At 38.1% G+C, this 18,278-nt stretch overlaps 1 protein-coding gene across 1 annotated transcript in view; it reads left to right on the plus strand.

The window, feature by feature from the left end:
• The window catches only part of GNAQ (G protein subunit alpha q), a 318,212-nt gene extending 300,405 nt beyond the window's left edge, over positions 1-17,807 (plus strand). The window contains exons 6-7 of the mRNA XM_007516117.3: positions 8,587-8,740; positions 13,586-17,807. Of these exons, the coding sequence (XP_007516179.1) occupies positions 8,587-8,740; positions 13,586-13,776 (345 nt within the window). The 3' untranslated portion in view covers positions 13,777-17,807. The remainder of the gene's footprint in view (positions 1-8,586; positions 8,741-13,585) is intronic.
• The last annotated feature ends 471 nt before the right edge of the window (positions 17,808-18,278 follow it).

Genomic DNA, 18,278 nt, shown 5'->3' on the forward strand with positions numbered 1-18,278 from the left:
CAGCTGCCCCTTTGTCACCCTGAACACCAGAGTCATAGAGTAACCCTCCACTGGGCTCATTTTGTGTCTTTCCAGAGACCAGTTCACACCTCCAGTCCTGTGTTCCAAGTGAAAGCTTATCACTTGAGTGTCTCTGGTGACCTCAAACTGACTAAAAATGCAGACAGATGTTTCATAGTTTTCAGTACCCCTCTCTAGGTCTGTGGGTAGCACATAACTAGCAAATATTTTTTCTGCATTTGTGGTTGGAACTGTGTCCTAGTTTCTTCATTTTGTTGGAAATCTCAGAACAGGATGAAGTAAATATGTCTCTCTGGATGTTTCTGAAAATTGCAAATACAAGTTGCTCTTGGCATTTTTCAAAAAGTGTGAGTCATTTCCTGCCTTCATTTATGGGCACCTTACTAAGCATGGAGAATTGTGGTGACTCTCGCAAGCTATTACCTGTCTTTGACTGCATGGCTGTCTTCACAGTTCCCCAGGCATACATGCACATAAACACACTCATTTGTCTTTTCAAAAGTTTAGATAATAGGAAAACCCTTTGGGGGCTTTCCTTCCTGCCTTCACCAGAATGCAGTGGAGTAAGCAGTTTGCATCCTTTCAACTGTACACGTCTGTAGAGACTTTTTTTTTATTTATTTAAGAAAGGAGACATTAACAAAACCATAGGATAAGAGGGGTACAGTTCCACACAATTCCCACCACCCGATCTCCATATCCCATCCCCTCCCCTGATAGCTTTCCCATTCTCTATCCCTCTGGGAGTATGGACCCAGGGTCATTGTGGGTTGTAGAAGGTGGAAGGTCTGGCTTCTGTAATTGATTCCCTGCTGAACATGGGCATTGACTGGTTGCTCCATACTCCCAGTCTGCCTCTCTGTAGAGACTTTCTATAGAATCCCACACTGCCATTGCATGAGAAGTGAATTTATAAAAATGGAGTTATAGATGTTCAGTCACAGAAAGAGAAAGGGAAAAGAGAAAGAATGATCTGTAGAAAGCTACATCCTGCCATGAAAGTGGCAGTGAAATAATGTGAGACAGAATCTGAATGAATTGGCCTCAGTTCCTGCACACCTTACTTAGTGTGAGTTCACCTTAGGGAGTGTGATCCTGGTGGTCAGTAATGCTAATTCTCTGTTCAAGGCAAACTACAGACACAAACCATACTTCATCTGGTGTTCACTAATGAAACGCTAACCTTTCCAGCCACTAAGGGGGATAGCAATCTGAATCAAACAGATGGAGAACAAGCTGGTCTTGTGGCCATTAGTGGGTACCTTCAAAGTACGTGTTGAGGGGTCACTGTGACTATGGTTTCCACATTGCACCTTGTTTCTTAATTGTTTTTAAACTGTATCCCTAAAAACAGCAGACATATGTATTTCTCTTTTTGATTATCTTAGCCAATAAAAACACATGGTCACTGCTATCTTTAAGTTTCTGAACCTCTATCAGGTAATTCAGTTAGATGAAGAATGGTGATTCCTTACTCATTTACTCAGCTTTAGGGAAGATGAAAATGTTGAAGGAATAGACTGGGCAATTTCAGATGCTTTGTTTTAAAGCTGAATAAAAGTTACAGATGTATAAATCTGCTTAAAAATTTACAAACTCATGATGGTGGAGGGGATCTATGCTGGTAGTAAGAGTGTTCTGTGGACAATTATCAGGAGATGAGAAATTATACCCATGTGTCTACATTTTTTCTGTAAACCACAAGACCCCCTACAAAATGATAATTAAATATACTTAAAAGCTAAGAAAAAATGCAAAATTTTAGAAAAATTTAAACAATTATAGCTAACAATCAGGAGAGAGATGATTAACCCAAAGCAGACATCAGTCAGAAGCTGTACGCTAGTCATGTACAGCATACACGTTAATGGTTGAACTAGTGCTGCCTCAGTCTGTTCCTGGCAGTATGGAAACCTGTAATGTCCACTTACCCCCTCTGGCTACTTCCCACAGTGGAATTATTCTGATCCTTCCTGCTTTTAACTTTACTCAAATGTAACAGTTTACAGCACAAGTTTCCAAAGCATTGATCTGCTCTGAATACAAGTAGAAACATTTTATTTGAAAAGCTTTAAGTCAGGTACTCTTGGGATTTTTGCCAGCCTTGAGCCCTCTCCCACCTGCTGTCTAATGCAGTGCTAGTCTTTGACCACAGGCAGATGTGAATTACTGGCATTTGTTCATTGTTTTGTTTTGTTTGTTTTTAACAGAGCACTAGTCAGCTCTGATTTATGATGGTGTGGGTGACTGAGCCTGGAACTTTGGAGCCTTAGGCATGAGAGTCTCTTTGTATAGCCATTATAATATCTACCTCTGCCCTTCATTGCTAATCTTTCTAGTTCTTCTTTCATTCTTTCTAAGTCTGCTGCTTTCTCCATCATACCTCAATTACTCTCATCTGCCCTCACCCAACTTCATCCACCCAGCACTAGTTCCTTCAGGACCTGGGGGGGGCGGGGAGAGGAGGGGCAGATATGTGTAAATCTAGATAGACTGTTGTGGAAATGGTGGTCAGTACATATGTGTGGCCTTGGGAAAACTACTGCAGTTTCCAGTGGAGGGAGTGGAGGCACAGAACTCTGGTGGTGAGAACAGTGTGGAATTGAACTCCTGTTATCTTGTGGTTTTGTGGGTCAATATTGAATCACTAATAGGATGAGAGAAAGGAAAAAAAAAAAGAAATTGAGCTTAAAAGAAAAAGGGAAAATAAGTTCTCTCATCACATTTGTATTGGAAATAGTTGGAACTTTTATAACTTTCCAATGAAATTAAACTATTAATGTGCAGTCATGAATAAGATAATGTAGTTCATTTGTTTTTCCCTTCCAATTTAATCTGGATTATGAGTCAAACAGTTCAAAATTCTGTATCCTATGAGTAAGAGTAAATTTTGATTCTTTACGAAAACAGCTGACTAAAGATGTTTCTTAAGGGGGCCGGGTGGTAGCACACTAGGTTAAGCGCACATAGTATGAAGTGCAAGGACTCGCGCAAGGATCCCAGTTAGAGCCACCAGCTCCCCACCTGAATGGGAATCACATCACAAGTGGTGAAGCAGGTCTGCAGGTGTCTTATCTTTCTCTCCCTCTTCTCTCAGTTCTCTCTGTCCTAGACAATAAAATGGGAGGGATAGCCACACAAGGAGTGGATTTGTAGTGCTGGCACAGAGCCCCAGCAATAACCCTGAAGGCAAAAAAAAATTTTTTTTTAAGATGCTTTCTATAAAAAAATCTTCAAGTGAGGGTTATTTCAAAATAATCCTTTGGCTAAAAAATGCTAGGTGAAACAATTTGATTAAAATATCTGGAACAGTATTTTTGCATGTCTACACCACCTGAACAAATAGATATACTTACCTAACACTAAAAATTAAGCAAATAAATTGTTTTGTTTCTCTTATGTTTCATCTATAGTGGATCAGGATGCAGGGTAGAAATGACAGTCCCTTTAAACTGTACATTGTTCATATAAAAGGTGTTGGCAAGTTTTTTTGGTTTTGTTTTTAATATTTTATTTATTTATTTTCCTTTTTGTTGCCAGATAGGATAGAGAGAAAGATAGACACCTGCACCTGCTTCACTTGTGAAGCAACCCCCCTGCAGGTGGGGAGCTGGGGGCTTGAACCCAGATCCTTACATCAGTCCTTGAGTTTTGCACCATGTACGCTTAAACTACTGCGTTACAGCCCAACCCCCAGCAAGTTTTTCTATATATATTTTAGTGATTATGTCCTGGAGGTCCCCAGAGCCCTGCCCCATCAGGGAAAGAGAGAGGCAGGCTGGGAGTATGAATCAGCCTGTCAATGCCCATGTTCAGTGGGGAAGCAATTACAGAAGCCAGACCTTCTACCTTCCACATCCCACAATGACCTTGGGTCCATACTCCCAGAGGGTTAAAGAATAGGAAAGCTATCAAGGGAGGGGATGGGATACAGAGTTCTGGTGGTGGGAATTGTGTGGAGTTGTACCCCTCTTATCCTATGGTTTTGTCAATGTTTCCTTTTTATAATTAAAATAATAAAATAAAACATACCCTAAATGAGAAAAAAAATATTTTAGTGATTGTAGGCCATACTGTCTCTGTTATAACTATTCAACTCTATCAATATAGCAGTAAAACATTTATAGACAGCACAAATAAATGAGTGTGTCTGGGTACTAATAGAACTTCATGTCATTTTTCTATGTCATAAAATTTGAAAATTAATGTTGGCTTGTAAATTGTGCAGTAACCTGTAATGGGCTAGACTGGACTTTGGGCCATAGTTTGATGACCCCTGGCAGATAAAAGCATTTAATTCTTACAGCAATGTTTAAGTCATAGGTGGTGGTGTGATGTCTAGTTACTCAGAAGATAATAAAAAAAAGTTAATAGGTCTAGTATATACTACAATAACTCAGCTATCAGCAACATTCTAAATATGTATGTATATGTAATAAGAAGTTGAATATTTACCTGCATTTTACATATAGAAACTTAGTAAAGGATGAAACATGGAAATATGGAATTAAATGCAAAAATAGACCTCGCCATCATCCCCCCCAAGTGTAACATTTCTCAGCCCTAATTTGTCTCATTCTTTTTTTTTTTTTTCTTTTTCTCTCTTTTTTTTGCCTCCAAGGTTATTGCTGGGGCTCAGTGCCTGCACCATGAATCCACTGCTCCTGGAGGCCATTTCCCCCCCTTTTGTTGCCCTTGTTGTAGCCTTGCTGTGGCTATTATTGTTATTGTTGATGTCATTCATTGTTGGATAGGACAGAGAGGAGGGGAAGACAGAGGGGGGAGTGAAAGATAGACACCTGTAGACCTGCAGTGGCCTGTGAAGCGACTCCCCTGCAGGTGGGGAGCCGGGGGCTCAAACCGGTATCCTGCTGGTCCTTGCGCTTTGCACTACGCCTGATTAACCCACTGCACTACCGCCCAACCCCTCCTCATTATTCTTAAAATGATGTTTTAGGAAGCTGAAATTTGGTCTTGGGAATTATTTCTATTTTATTACAAAATTAGAAATTCTGAAACAATTTGATTTAAAATATGCACCAGAAAAGTTTTTTGAAGTGCCCAAAGTTCAAAATGACGAACTTGGTAAGAAAAATTAAAGTAATTGTCAGTAACTTCAGTAAATAATGTTTACTTATGGGTGTGTATGACTTTGAGAACAAAAACATGAGTTATTTCTGTTGGCTAAAATGTGAGCAAATAATTCAGAAAACAAAAAGAAAAATATGTTAGCAAATCTGGCAAGAAATATTCAGCATCACTCATATTCAAACCAAAAACCATGAGCTACCATTTTTTTTCTCCATATGTGACATTTCATGCCACTTGTAGGATTTTAAGGGTAGAACACCCTTGAGAGAGAACACTAAAATGAACAAGTTCACACATCACTGCAAGATAAGTAGATTTAATTATCCCTTCTAGAAGGTTATCTGGTAGTCTATTATATCATCAGCCTTAAAAATTGCATGTCTTTTTGTGCTAGATGAATTATGAAAATCTCTAAACAAAGTTGTAAATTAGCTTATAATGTAGAAAAGCTAGCTCATAGTGGTAGTAGTCAAACTCACCAACTTTATGAAATAATTATATCTGTGCAATTTTAATGGGAAAATGATAGGATATAATGTTAGCAAAATTAAAGATGTAAAACTTTACAGTCTTTAAAAACAGTGCTATTTAATACAGTAAGTAATAAGCCCCATGCAACTATTTACATTAGAGTTAAAATTAAGTAAAATTTAAAAGTCATTTCCTTAGTTACATTAATCATCATTCAAATACTGAAATAGCTACATAGTTACTGGCTTCTGTAGTTGACAGTATAGAGACAAAAATGATTTTCCATTATCTTCTAGACCATACTAATTTAAAAAAAATAAATAAAAGCCTCCACTCGAGTCAAAACAGAATTCCAGAAATCAGATTCTTAGGAAATTAATACTCAGTTTAGGAGATGTTACACAACATTACAATTTTATTTACTTTCTAAAATTACCGCACTTTCTTTTCTTTCTCAATTCTAACTCAAGTGGGTTAACAAGTGGAATCCTTAACTTGCGCACTGGAGCCAACTCTAAACAACACAAAAGCTTGTCATGTGATACAGTTATGTTTTTGCAGTTGGAGTAGAGTTAGGCAAGGATGATTGGTTTTGGCAATGAGACATCTCATTAGAGAGCAAGGTGGTGGTGCTCTCTCTTGAGCTGCTAGTAAAACTACACACACACACGATGACACAGAATGAGTGTGGTGGAAATGGTGTAGAGGAAGGCCAGTGGACTTAAGACTTGAAACATCTAAATCCATAGTAAAAGAGTGTTTTGTGTGTTTTCTCAACTGTAAAGTAAAAAATAAAAGGTCCAGGAAATGACTTAGCAGCATACCATGGCATTGTATGAACAGGTGAATCCTAACTTGGCAAGTGAGGAGTATTAGGAGGGAAGAGGATAGGTAGGGCTGGGAGGTGTGCAGCCAGTAAAGCACATAAATTATCATGCCCAAGAACCTACATTTGAGCCCCTGTTCACCACCTGCAGAGGGGAAGCTTCATGAGCAGTGCAGTAGTCTGCAAATTTCTACTTCCCCTCCCCTCTCAATTTCTATCTGTCCTATCAAAAAAAAAAAAAGTTACTGGTAGGTAGATGGGAAGTAAGAATAGGTAACAGAGAGATGATATAGCGTACAGATATAAATGCTAAGGATAGATTTTTGGATTACTGTCCTACAAGCATAAAATTATGGTTATGGAATATAGGTAGAAAGATCATGCTGTCAAATCATCTCTGAAAGGACTATTACTTGTAGACACTTAGCTTAAATACTAGAGCACAGTAAAAGACATAGTTCTGTCTTCTGCATGTTCTGAGAGTATGTACTTTACATGTCAGAAAGGGTTGTGCATTTGTTCTATTTTCTCCCACTAAAGTTGGGGCTCTCTAGTCTCCTAGATAAGAGGAAGGCAGATATGTCATCTCTCTAGACTCCACCCTCCCTTTCCTCTCCCCATTTCACATTCTAGTTTGCATCAGTTAATTTTACAAGGGCCTGTTTCAGAGACCTCAACTCTTTACCTAGAAACCTTAGAGAGCTGGGCTTATCAAGCAAATATGTTCAAATATATTCTTTGTTTTTCAAAACATCCTGGTTAGGAGAATAAATTGACATCCAGACTAAAATTACAATATTAAAATCCTTCAGGAACTGTTTTCTAACCTAGAGATTATGCCTCATTTGATCTCAAATAATCACTTGTAAAGATTTGCAAAGTCTAAGGAAATTTTATTTGTCCAGCTGAATTTGTATCCTTACTTCTGTTCCTGTTTTCTGATTTGGATAACAAAAGTGGTAGCTAGGGAGCTTTCACATTTTAATGCATCACTTATATGTTATTATCTGTTGTTCATTTGGCCTACTCTGGTCTTAAGAATTTTTCATTAGCATATGGAGAATATTAGGAAGAATTATCTCTGAGCAAAACTGGCAAAAAAAAAAAACTAAACTAAAAAAATTTTCATTTTTCCTGAGAGGAATTATAATGAAAGTGACAGTGCCATATGATAGAGCATGAGTTGGGGGGGACAGGGGCGGACAGCTGTCTTTGACCAACAGACATCTTCACAGAAAATAAAGAGGTGGTGTGATCTTTCCCTAACTGCCCCAAGATGGTGACACAGATTGGGTTTTTTAATCATGACTAGGTTTACTTTGTGCACGTCTAAGAAATAGATTTCTCTGAGTGTTACAGTTTGAAGTAAGTGAATTGCCTTACCAAGAGATTCTTATGTAACAGCTTTATCATCTCTGATGCTGGCTATCATTGAAAGCTACTTTTTTACAGGGTCATAGCCAAGCATTTGGTATGCTTTGAGTCACTTCTCCCAAACCTAGGAAGATAGGAGGAAACTTTGCCCAAGATTACACAAGTTATCTGAGACAGCCATCTTTCAAACAGAGGTCTAGCTCACAACCCTGCCCCTTCTTGTCTCATTCCTCCCCAAAACAGGAGCCTGACACAAAATGTGTATTTTGCTATCAGGTTTATCATGGGGCTTGGTACCTGCACAAAGAATCCACCACTCTTAGCAGCCATTTTTTTCCATTTTGTGCTTGTGTGATAGATACTGATTTTTCGGCAGAAAGCTTTCAGTTTTTCCCCATTGAGCACAATGATCCAAATAAGCACTGCTTAGGAAATACAAAATAAAGCCTAGTATTTAGATCCTGATTCATGTCTTAAATATTTGGTCCTGACTGAATTTTGGTAGCACTTTATGACATTGTGTCTAATACATTTTGATTCCCTAGGCTTTATTTTCTCCTTTGCTTTTAGTTATCTCAGCAGATATTATTCTTGTCCTCTGCTTATCAACCTGAGAGTTTGCATAATGAAAACATCCACTGTGTGTCATGAACCATTTATACACACATCCTGATAAAATTTACAGCCAGGCCAAGGCTACAAAAATTGCATGCATGTAGAAGATGAATTGGACTTGTAAGAAATATAATTCACAGATCAAGTTGTCATAGAATTCCTACTATATTTATTTTTTTTTTTTTCAGAACCGAATGGAGGAAAGCAAAGCACTCTTCAGAACAATTATCACATATCCCTGGTTCCAGAACTCCTCAGTTATCCTGTTCTTAAACAAGAAAGATCTTCTAGAGGAGAAAATTATGTATTCCCACCTAGTTGACTACTTTCCAGAATATGATGGTAAGTCAGCACTCTTAGCTAAATCAGTAGCTGGAAATGTTTTGTCTTCCTAAATTCATACAGACACAAGCACATAAATTGGCTAGTAACTATCACAGTTTCTTTCTCCTTGTCCTTTCATTGCATAGAAACCCACCGCTGCTTCTCTTTAAAGAGATGAAGAGCCTATGTTCTAAAGCCAGTCTACCCAACTCTGATCACAGATCTGACATTTACTATTTGTGAACCATGATCACATCACTTAATTTCTCTATAGGTTAGGATAGTTAATATATGAAACTTTTAACATGTTACCTGATACAACAAAATACTTTTGTGGAGCATCATGGCCCAGTGAAGTCCTATCATCTTTATGGATGGTATTTGTTTGTTTTTACCACTGCTCAGCTCAAGCTTATGGTAGTGTGGGGGACTAAACCTGAGACCTCAGAGTCTATGCTATCTCTGCCTGCCCCCAGAATGTCCCCATTCTTACACTCTGCCTGTAACACCTGGACTGGGAATATATTCCCTATGGTAGTGTATCAGACTTTCATGCCTGAGGCCCTAAATTTAGTTCCGGGCACCACCACCTCTCTCATTCTCCAAAATAAAAATAAATGTTTTTTTAAAAGCAAGATTTTTAAAAGTGATAGTGACAAGAAATCTTCCTCCAGGTGGGGCCTTTGCCATGCTATGTTCCAACCCAAGTTTGAGCCCTGTCATCACACGGAGAAGCCCCACTACTGTCATGTCTGTCTCTGTCTGAACGAAAAAGTTGGCCCAGAAGTAGGAGTGATTCACAAAGACTTGCATTATTTCCTTTCTTCCTATAAACAGATCTCTACCAACTAGACTTTATCACCAGTGGTGACAAAGGAAAGAAAAGAGTGCAAGCTTTCAATGTCACAGAGTCCCAGCTCTGCTTATCCAACTACTCAGCTTCTAATATTAAAAAAAGAATAACTGAATGAATCTAAATCACTTGTCATGGTGCCTGATACAGAATACAAACCCCAAAACATTGTTATCTAGGTGTGTGTACCAACAGGATAACAGTAGTTCTTAACACATAGTTTAGAAACACAAGAACCTGTGAAAGGATCCCTCTTCAAGCCCCTGGCTCCCCACACTTACAGGGGGTTTCACTTCACAAGCAGTGAAGCAGGTCTACAGGTGCCTATCTTTCTCTCCCCGTCTTCCTCTCAGTTTTTCTCTGTCCTGTCCAACAATAGCAACAACAATAACAGAAAGAAAAATAGATGGCCTCCAGGAGCAGTGGAGGCGTAGTGCACGTACTGAGCCTCAGTGATAACCCTGGAGGCCAAAAAAAAAAATGGCAACACTACCATATGACATCTGATGACTATGGTCCAACTGTATTTGTCTAAAAGTGTCCTCAGAATGGTAATGACCTTGGCTGCCTAGCTTCTGATGAAGATAGGAACACATCAGAGTTGTAGTTAGTTTTACCCACTTTTTCATCCCAAGCACCTTTAGGACAGTGCTGGTTCTGGACATGTTACTTTGGAGCTGTTTCTGCATGTGGCCGTGAATGGGCCTTTTTTTGTTAGGAGTGTGTGCCCATCCTTTCTCCAAGTATGTTTCCCCTTTGTGCTTTGATGTTTTTGTATAAATACTTTGTGTTTTCACTTTTGCTCCTCAGTATAGCTTACCAGCCTAGTACCAAGTCTGAAAAGCCAAATATTCCTTAGTAGTCATGAGGAAGCTGCATAAGGGAGTGACTGAATTATATAGTTAACCTGCTCTATCACAGCAGGAAGATTTTATTTATTTTTATTTTGGAGAGGAGTAACACTGCTCCACCACTTGTGAAGCTTCTTCTTTGCATGATGCTCCCATCTAATGACCAGGGCCTTGAATCTGGGCAAAATGTGTATTCTTTGTGAGGTGAGCTAGCTCCTGTCCCTCTAGACTTGCTTTGTAAACCTATATCTGACAGAGGTGAGCATTAAGAATCTGCCTTCACCTACAAGGTGTGCCTTGCTCACACATCTTCACCTGAGAATTAGCAGATGAAAACAACCCTCTCTACCTACAGTGTCTGCCTGTAGGCCATTATAGGTTACTTCCTTCCTTCATCTTTTTAAATTTGTGATATACAGTAAGTTGTAAGATTAAAGTGTATAGTTCCACACCGCATCTACCACCAAACCATTAAATTTTCATGACATGCAAACATATAGGACAACAGGACACATTCTGAATTGCCTGCTCCACACAAACCCACCAAACTGCAAGCTGCTAGCAACACACACAACCACACTGGCAATTTTCCCTAAAGTAAAAGACTTTTCTGAGATGAGTGTTTGGTTTATTGGTTTTTATTCTCTCTACAGGCATCTTCCTAGTCTCTTTATATATCTCTTGTCCCACCACTCAAGCCCCTCCTCCATTAACATTTTCCTTCTCATGTGCCCACTATAAATGTATTAACATTTGAAGATGTTTTTACTGTTACTATCCCCCAGGATATGCATAACACATGTAGTAAACTCGACCATGAAAGAAGAAAAGACACTGCCACTCACGAAGCAAATGTACCTACCATTTCATGAAACTCAAAGTTCTTGAAAGATGAACAACCACTGAGAAAACTCTAGGCCCACTTGTACTAACATACTTATAAAAATACATGCTTATGGTAATATGAATTCCATACTTCTGCATTTCTGCACTTGCAAGGTCTTAATCATAATGAATACCATGTCTGTATCTCTCTTCAGAAGGGGAAATTACAATTTCCACATGGATTTGAATTGCAAAAATGTTCATAATGTGAATTCTATGCTATGTTCCTGCTATGTGTTTGTGATGATCTCTTTATACTTTACTTTATTCAAATAATTTATACTTTAAAACATACCAGAATCTAGTATTGACATTCTTTAGGGTAAAAAAAAAAAACAGGGTAAACCTTTCTTGAATAGCATGAGTATAAGATCATATGGAAGTTTATTCACAAGTGGAGAAAATAGGATTCCTTTAAAGAAATGGGAGATTTCTCCATATCTAAAAATCTAATTATCTTCATATGGAGCCAATAACTTAATAGCACATTGAAAACTATAGCACAGATGGTGGTACATGCCAGTTTTTCAAGCATGTTTGTTTATAAGAATGAGAACCAGATCATCACTGGCACATGCAACCCCATGGATTGAACAGGAGACTCATGCCTGAGAGTCCTTTATCCACTGTGCCACCTGCTGGGTCACTAAACATAGTATTTTTAATTGTGACTTATTTAATATGATGCTAATCTTGATTATTTGACTCAAAAAAATCATTTCTGGGCACTTACATCCAAATTTAAAACATTACTTTTAATTATCAAATGAGAATAATCTCATTATTTTAGTAGTCTTTCAACCCAATTTGCAGTTAAGGTCAGTTTGAAGAGTGTTCACGTTGGCTGTCAGAAACTCAGGATGAATTAATGAGAGATACTATTCAGGTCCTCAGAGTTCTCAAAAAAAAAAAAAAAAAAGTCTTTTTGTATATGTTGGAAAGACACACAAATTGAGCAGAAAAGGAGACAGAGAGACCTTTGGTGAACCTTCTCCCTGCAGGTGAAGACCAGGAGCTTGAAAGGGGATCCTTGTGCATTTTAATATGTGCACTCTACTGTATGTGCTGCCACCTAGTCCCTCTCAAGACTTCATCTCAACCAACAGGGGGAAAAGGCCTAAGCTATGGATCCTGAAGGAGTCTTACCAGAGAGGAGTTAAAGAAATAGTCCTTCCTGGGTCAGGCGGTAGAGCAGCGGGTTAAGCGCACATGGCGCAAAGTGCAAGGACTGGCTCCCCACCTGCAGGGGGGTCACCTCACAAGCGGTGAAGCAGGTCTGCAGGTGTCTTTCTCTCCCCGTCTCCCCTCCTCTCCATTTTTGTCTAATCCAACAACAATGACATCAGTAACAACAATAATAACCACAACAATAATAAAACAAGGGCAACAAAAGAAGAAAAATAGCCTCCAGGAGCAGTGGATTTGTAGTGCAGGCACTGAGCCCCAGCAATAACCCTGGAGGCAAGAAAAAAATAAAATAAAGACATTTAGAAAAAAGAAGAAGAAGAATCCTTCCTTTCTTTCACTAGAGCGCTCCTAAACTTTGGCTTCTGGTGGAACTGGGGTTTGAACCTGGAAGTTTGATGCCTTGGGCATAAAATTCTTTCTGCCTAACCTCTATGAAATTTGTCTTGGTATTAAACTGAAAATAATGGGGAGGGGGTGCAACACATAAATAACAAGCCACAAAGATGTGCTCAATACTAGAGCTGGCTCCTGTTAATCTGCCACTGCCTATCTGTTGTTTTTTGGTTGCTGTTGTTTTTTGGGTTTTTTTTGCCTCCAGGGTTATCTCTGGAGCAAAGTGCCTGCACTACAGATCCACTGCTCATAGAGGCCATTTTTTTCCCATTGTTGTTGTTGCATAGGATAGAGAGAGGTAGAGAGAAAACTAGACACCTGCAGACCTGCTTCAATGCTTGCAAAGCAACACCCTGCAGGTGGGGAGCCAGAGACTAGAACCAGGGTCCTTGTACCATCTTTTTTCACACTATGTGTGCTTAACCGAGGGCACTACCACCTGGCCCCCAATGCTCTTATTATATAGATCACACCAGCACAATTGGCTATCCAACATGAAGTACGACTTCAAGCCTTTTCCCCATTTTCAGCTTGCACATTTGGGGCTGGGAGTAGAGGGGCATACAAAGTGATAAAGCAGGTCATGACTGATCAAACTGGTAAGACAGATGTCACCTTCATCAACAATGATCCTGGCTAAGTGCATTAACACATCAACTGACACACTGTGCCTTCTCTTCTTTTGGTCAACAGGACCCCAGAGAGATGCTCAAGCAGCTCGAGAATTCATCCTGAAGATGTTCGTGGACCTGAACCCAGACAGTGACAAAATTATCTACTCCCACTTCACATGCGCCACAGACACCGAGAACATCCGCTTTGTCTTTGCTGCCGTCAAGGACACCATCCTCCAGTTGAATCTGAAGGAGTACAATCTGGTCTAATTGTGCCTCCTCCACACACGCCCTTCCCTTCCCTGGTGGGCTATTGAAGCTATACAAGAGGGACTGTATTTCTGTGGAAAACAATTTGCATAATACTAATTTATTGCCGTCCTGGACTCTGTGAAAGTGTCCACAGAGTTTATAGTAAATATTATGATTTTATTTAAACTATTCAGAGGAAAAACAGAATGCTGAAGTACAGTCCCAGCACATTTCCTCTCTCTCATTTTTTTTTTTTTTAGGCAAAACCTTGTGACTCAGTGTATTTTAAATTCTCAGTCATGTACTCACAAAGATAAGACTTGTTCCTTTCTTTATTTTCTATTGCGCAAAATGAAGCTGATTTCCCATTTTTTTCCTAACCCATCTCTCTACCCTCTTGATTTTTTCCCGAGTTATAATGGCCTTTATCCTAGTTACATTCTTGGGCAAGTTTCTCTCTCGAATGATAGATTCAGGACAATATCATTCGATTTAAGCCATCAACATCAGCTTAATTAACAATTTGTAGTTTTTGCTGAAGGATTTTAATTATTAATACTATGGTTTTAAATGTATTGCTCTGGATACAACTTTTTTTTCTTTATAAATATATTGTCTTGCCTCACTTTTGAGCTGGGACAGTGGATGCCCATCTAATGGTTTAGTGTCTTTTAAGATTTCTACCTTTGAGCATACGATGGTTACTCAGAAATGTATAAAAGATAAGTGCAGAGACACACGGGAGTCCTACCTTTTGAAATGCCATGTGCCATTTACTTTCTTCCCTTCCCTTTTCTTTTTTTCATCTTCTTTCAATTGCAGTTGCCAAAAAGATAAGCCAACAGACACTACATTCATTACCCCAGCGGCTGCTACACAGAACCTTTTCGTGAGTCGTTCTTGTTTTTTTGTACAATTCTAACTTTTCCTCTTTTTTTTTCCCCCTCTTAGTATTTGGGCCACAATTTTTAAAATATGACCTCTATTATGGGTATATGTTGCCAAAACTGGCTTTTGTGTATTAAAATTAATAAAAACTTAAAAAAGGAAAGTCAGTATCTTTTAAGAAGAGCGAGAGCAAGACTGTGAAACCTAAAATTGGCTGAGAATGAACCTGAAAACACCAATTGCGCCAAACTATTGGTAACTGTAAATTTTATTCTCATGGTCTGTTCTATTCTTTACCCTTACTATCACATTGTTTAGTGTCCATGTACCATGTCAAGTGTCCAAATCAGCAATGTTGAAAAGTGTCCTGTGTGAAACATGAAATCTGCTTATTGCTTTTCATTTGAAGCCAGTTTTCCTCTTGTTATGTTCTCTAAAAGTTGAGTAGGTCTGCCAAAAACATTGGTTGGTAGTCTTATACTGACACCTGTAATTTGTAAAAATTTTAAGTCACTGCTAGTTTACTGCCTTTGGGAACTTTAAGCTTGTGACTGATTGAACTTAAGGAAGATTTGTGAACTTATAAAAGTAGCCTCTCATTTTCTATAGACCATGTATTTATGTAACTGAACTTAGTATGAGAGATATTTGGTATTCTATATGTGCAATTGTTCAACAAATTCAGGAAAAAAAAACACAACATAGCAGATGTACTGATGAGCTTCTGTCCAGTAGCTTCAGTTGAAGTAAGACTTAATAAATCATGGTTGTTTTAAGTCTGCTGGGAAGTTAGAATTTGATCATAATAGTGGTTTCATTCATTATTTGGCACAAATCTAAATTTGTATTTCCATTATAGATCACTTCTGGGGAATAACAAAAGAGGGAGGACAACCAGTGGCTTATTAGATGAGAGCCACAACTGATGACTAGTGGAACATTCTCATTTACTCTCAGAGCCTCAAAACACACAGGTTTCTTCTTTCCTTTGCTCTGAATGCATCTGTAATTAAGAAACAGACTGCCTGTAGGTATAGTGCAATTATGAATGCTCTAATCATTGTACATACATCTCTTGATATTGCAGCATCCATACTGGCTTTGTAATCATTAATTTTTTGGCAGATTGAATGTGCTGTATTGATATGTATCTATGTAATTGTATTGTATGTCTTATAGCTAATTCACATTTTGAATAATGTTATTTTATTTACTTTTTTAAGAGAGGAGAATGTAAATTTGTCAGTTTATTTCTGACTAGGGATTTTTTTTTCCATTTAGAAAAAAAAAAACTTACTATCGTACAGAGCGGTACTAGCATCGTGCTGTATAAAATCATTTGCACATTCCTGAGTAGAGGTATACTGATTATAAGACCCAAAGGTAATTTCATAGCATAATACATAAAATCAGTCAGAGCTTTTATACAAACATGGAAACCAACTTTGTAGAACTTTTGCCATTTGACCTAGGGTTGGAATATGAGCTTTTATACAATTCATATTCTTATTTGGCAAATGCACAGTTTAGTATTACCTCTCTGGTGGCCTTTATTAGAAAGGCAGTTTTAGAAGCTATTGTGATCCACTAAGGAAATGTTTTAACAGCTAGAGACCACTGCTTGCCTGGAAGGGCAATCTTAAATTTGGTGCAGCGAAAAAAGAAGGAAAAAAAAAAGTAAACAACATTTGGAGGTCTATAGTGTGTATAGAGAAAACCTCATCACAAGATCGCAAATGTTAACAGTTTTAGGGAATCAAGATATTCTATTTAAATAGAGAGATAGTAGATGTAGTTGATTAAGCCTGATCTCAAAGCTCAAAGAAGCTGAGCAAAATAGGGAAAGATTATTAGATTTGTCTTTATGAAATTGGGAAGGAATTGCTATGCAGCATTGAGGTTTATGACTTCACTGTTTGTTTTAGGGTGCATGACAAGATCCCTTCTCTTGAGAAAGGAAAAAATTGATCACCCTAAATGCAGCGATGCTCAGAAACCTAAATTGTATCCACACTAGTCAATCGAAGCTAAAGGATTTTTTTTCTGTTTTATTTTTTCGTTTGTTTGTTTGTTTCTTTGGGGTTTTATTGAAGGGGCTAGGGGTGGGAAGGGATTCTTTTAAGTTTTGTATAAAAACAAAGTTTACTCATGCTTTATATTATATTGTGATCACAAGCATTCTAAGCGTGTGCCACTGGACTCCTACTGTGGATGCTCTGAGTAATGGAGGCCTGTGGCGAGTTTCATGGTGACTTGGGCATGTCTTATTCAAAAACAAGAACACGAAACTCAGAAAGCTTTCTCTAGCATACCAAGGCAAGCATCCACTTCATGACTCACTTAACACATTGCAGTGTACCAGTTTACAGATGAGTTCCCCCTGAGTGCATGACCAGGGCAGTTCCAATCCATAGACAAGTCCTTATTTGCAAATTGGAGGTTTGTACTATGCCTTACAGAGCTTAAATTCAGAAGTTTGTGCCTCACATCTGAAACAAAGGGAAATAATGAACCCACTCAAAAGTAAATAAGTCCCCTTAAAGTTTAGTCTCTCTCTTTTTTTAATATTTCCATATAAAGAGCTCTGTTCAGCATCATTATTGAGACTGGGGGAAAAAATCTTAGGAACCTGCATATGTTGTTTACTAGCAGATGACATCTATCAAAGGTATTTGAAGAACACCTGAGACTTTTCTTTTGTAGATTAACTAGCAGACCTAGTATTTTAAAAATACAAAAAGAGGTAATTCAGCTAAAGGGCAGTTTACTTTTTGTACTTCAGACTATCTTGATTGTCAAGGTGTATGAACTGTAATTTTAAAATTTATACTGCCACATGATTGTAAATTTTAGTTGTCTTAAGTTGGGAATCGGTGAAAAGCTATTTATGCTGGATTTGGGTCAAAATGACTTATTTGCAAAAAATAAATAAAAATAAAAATAATGGGAAGAAAGGGCTGCATAATGAAATACTGCAAGACTCAGATATTGGTTGGAAATAACCCTCAGAATACCCTCAACCTCCCTTTGTTTTTGTTTTCTCAAAAAGAATGAATGAAATGAAATAAAGCAGAATGTTAACCCATATAAAAATAAAGTGTACCCAAATATTGTAATGTATATTGCTGCTCTTCTTAAAATTAAATAAGGGTTTGAAATGACTTAATTGGTAATTGACAACATCTCTATTGATGCAAATATGGGGTTACGGACACAAAAAGTACTGAGACTAGAGTAATATTGTATTTATCCACCTACATTATTTCCAGCACCAGTAGCATTAATAGATCTGTTCTGGTAACTGTCTTTGGGATTTTATTTTGGCCCCATTAGTTTAGGAAAAGAAATGGTTTAGTTGTATATGATTAGAGGAACTAGACACCTGCTGTTTAACAGAGTTGAAACTTGCCATTTGTTCTCATGGAATAGCAAGCTGTTTCCAGATTTCTTCGTGACTGTCAGCACTTAATCAATACCACTCTGCCTCTAGAACCATCTCTCAAAGTATGCATACCCATACACAGCACATAGTAGGTGCTCAGATACTAATTCCTTTTTCCCTTACCTATCATGCTTCTACCATTTCCCCATGATTCCAACCCAACAGCAAACAACATTTTACATGTTATTTA

This window comes from Erinaceus europaeus, chromosome 10, assembly GCF_950295315.1.
Source record: "Erinaceus europaeus chromosome 10, mEriEur2.1, whole genome shotgun sequence".
Classification (NCBI taxonomy): domain Eukaryota; kingdom Metazoa; phylum Chordata; class Mammalia; order Eulipotyphla; family Erinaceidae; genus Erinaceus; species Erinaceus europaeus.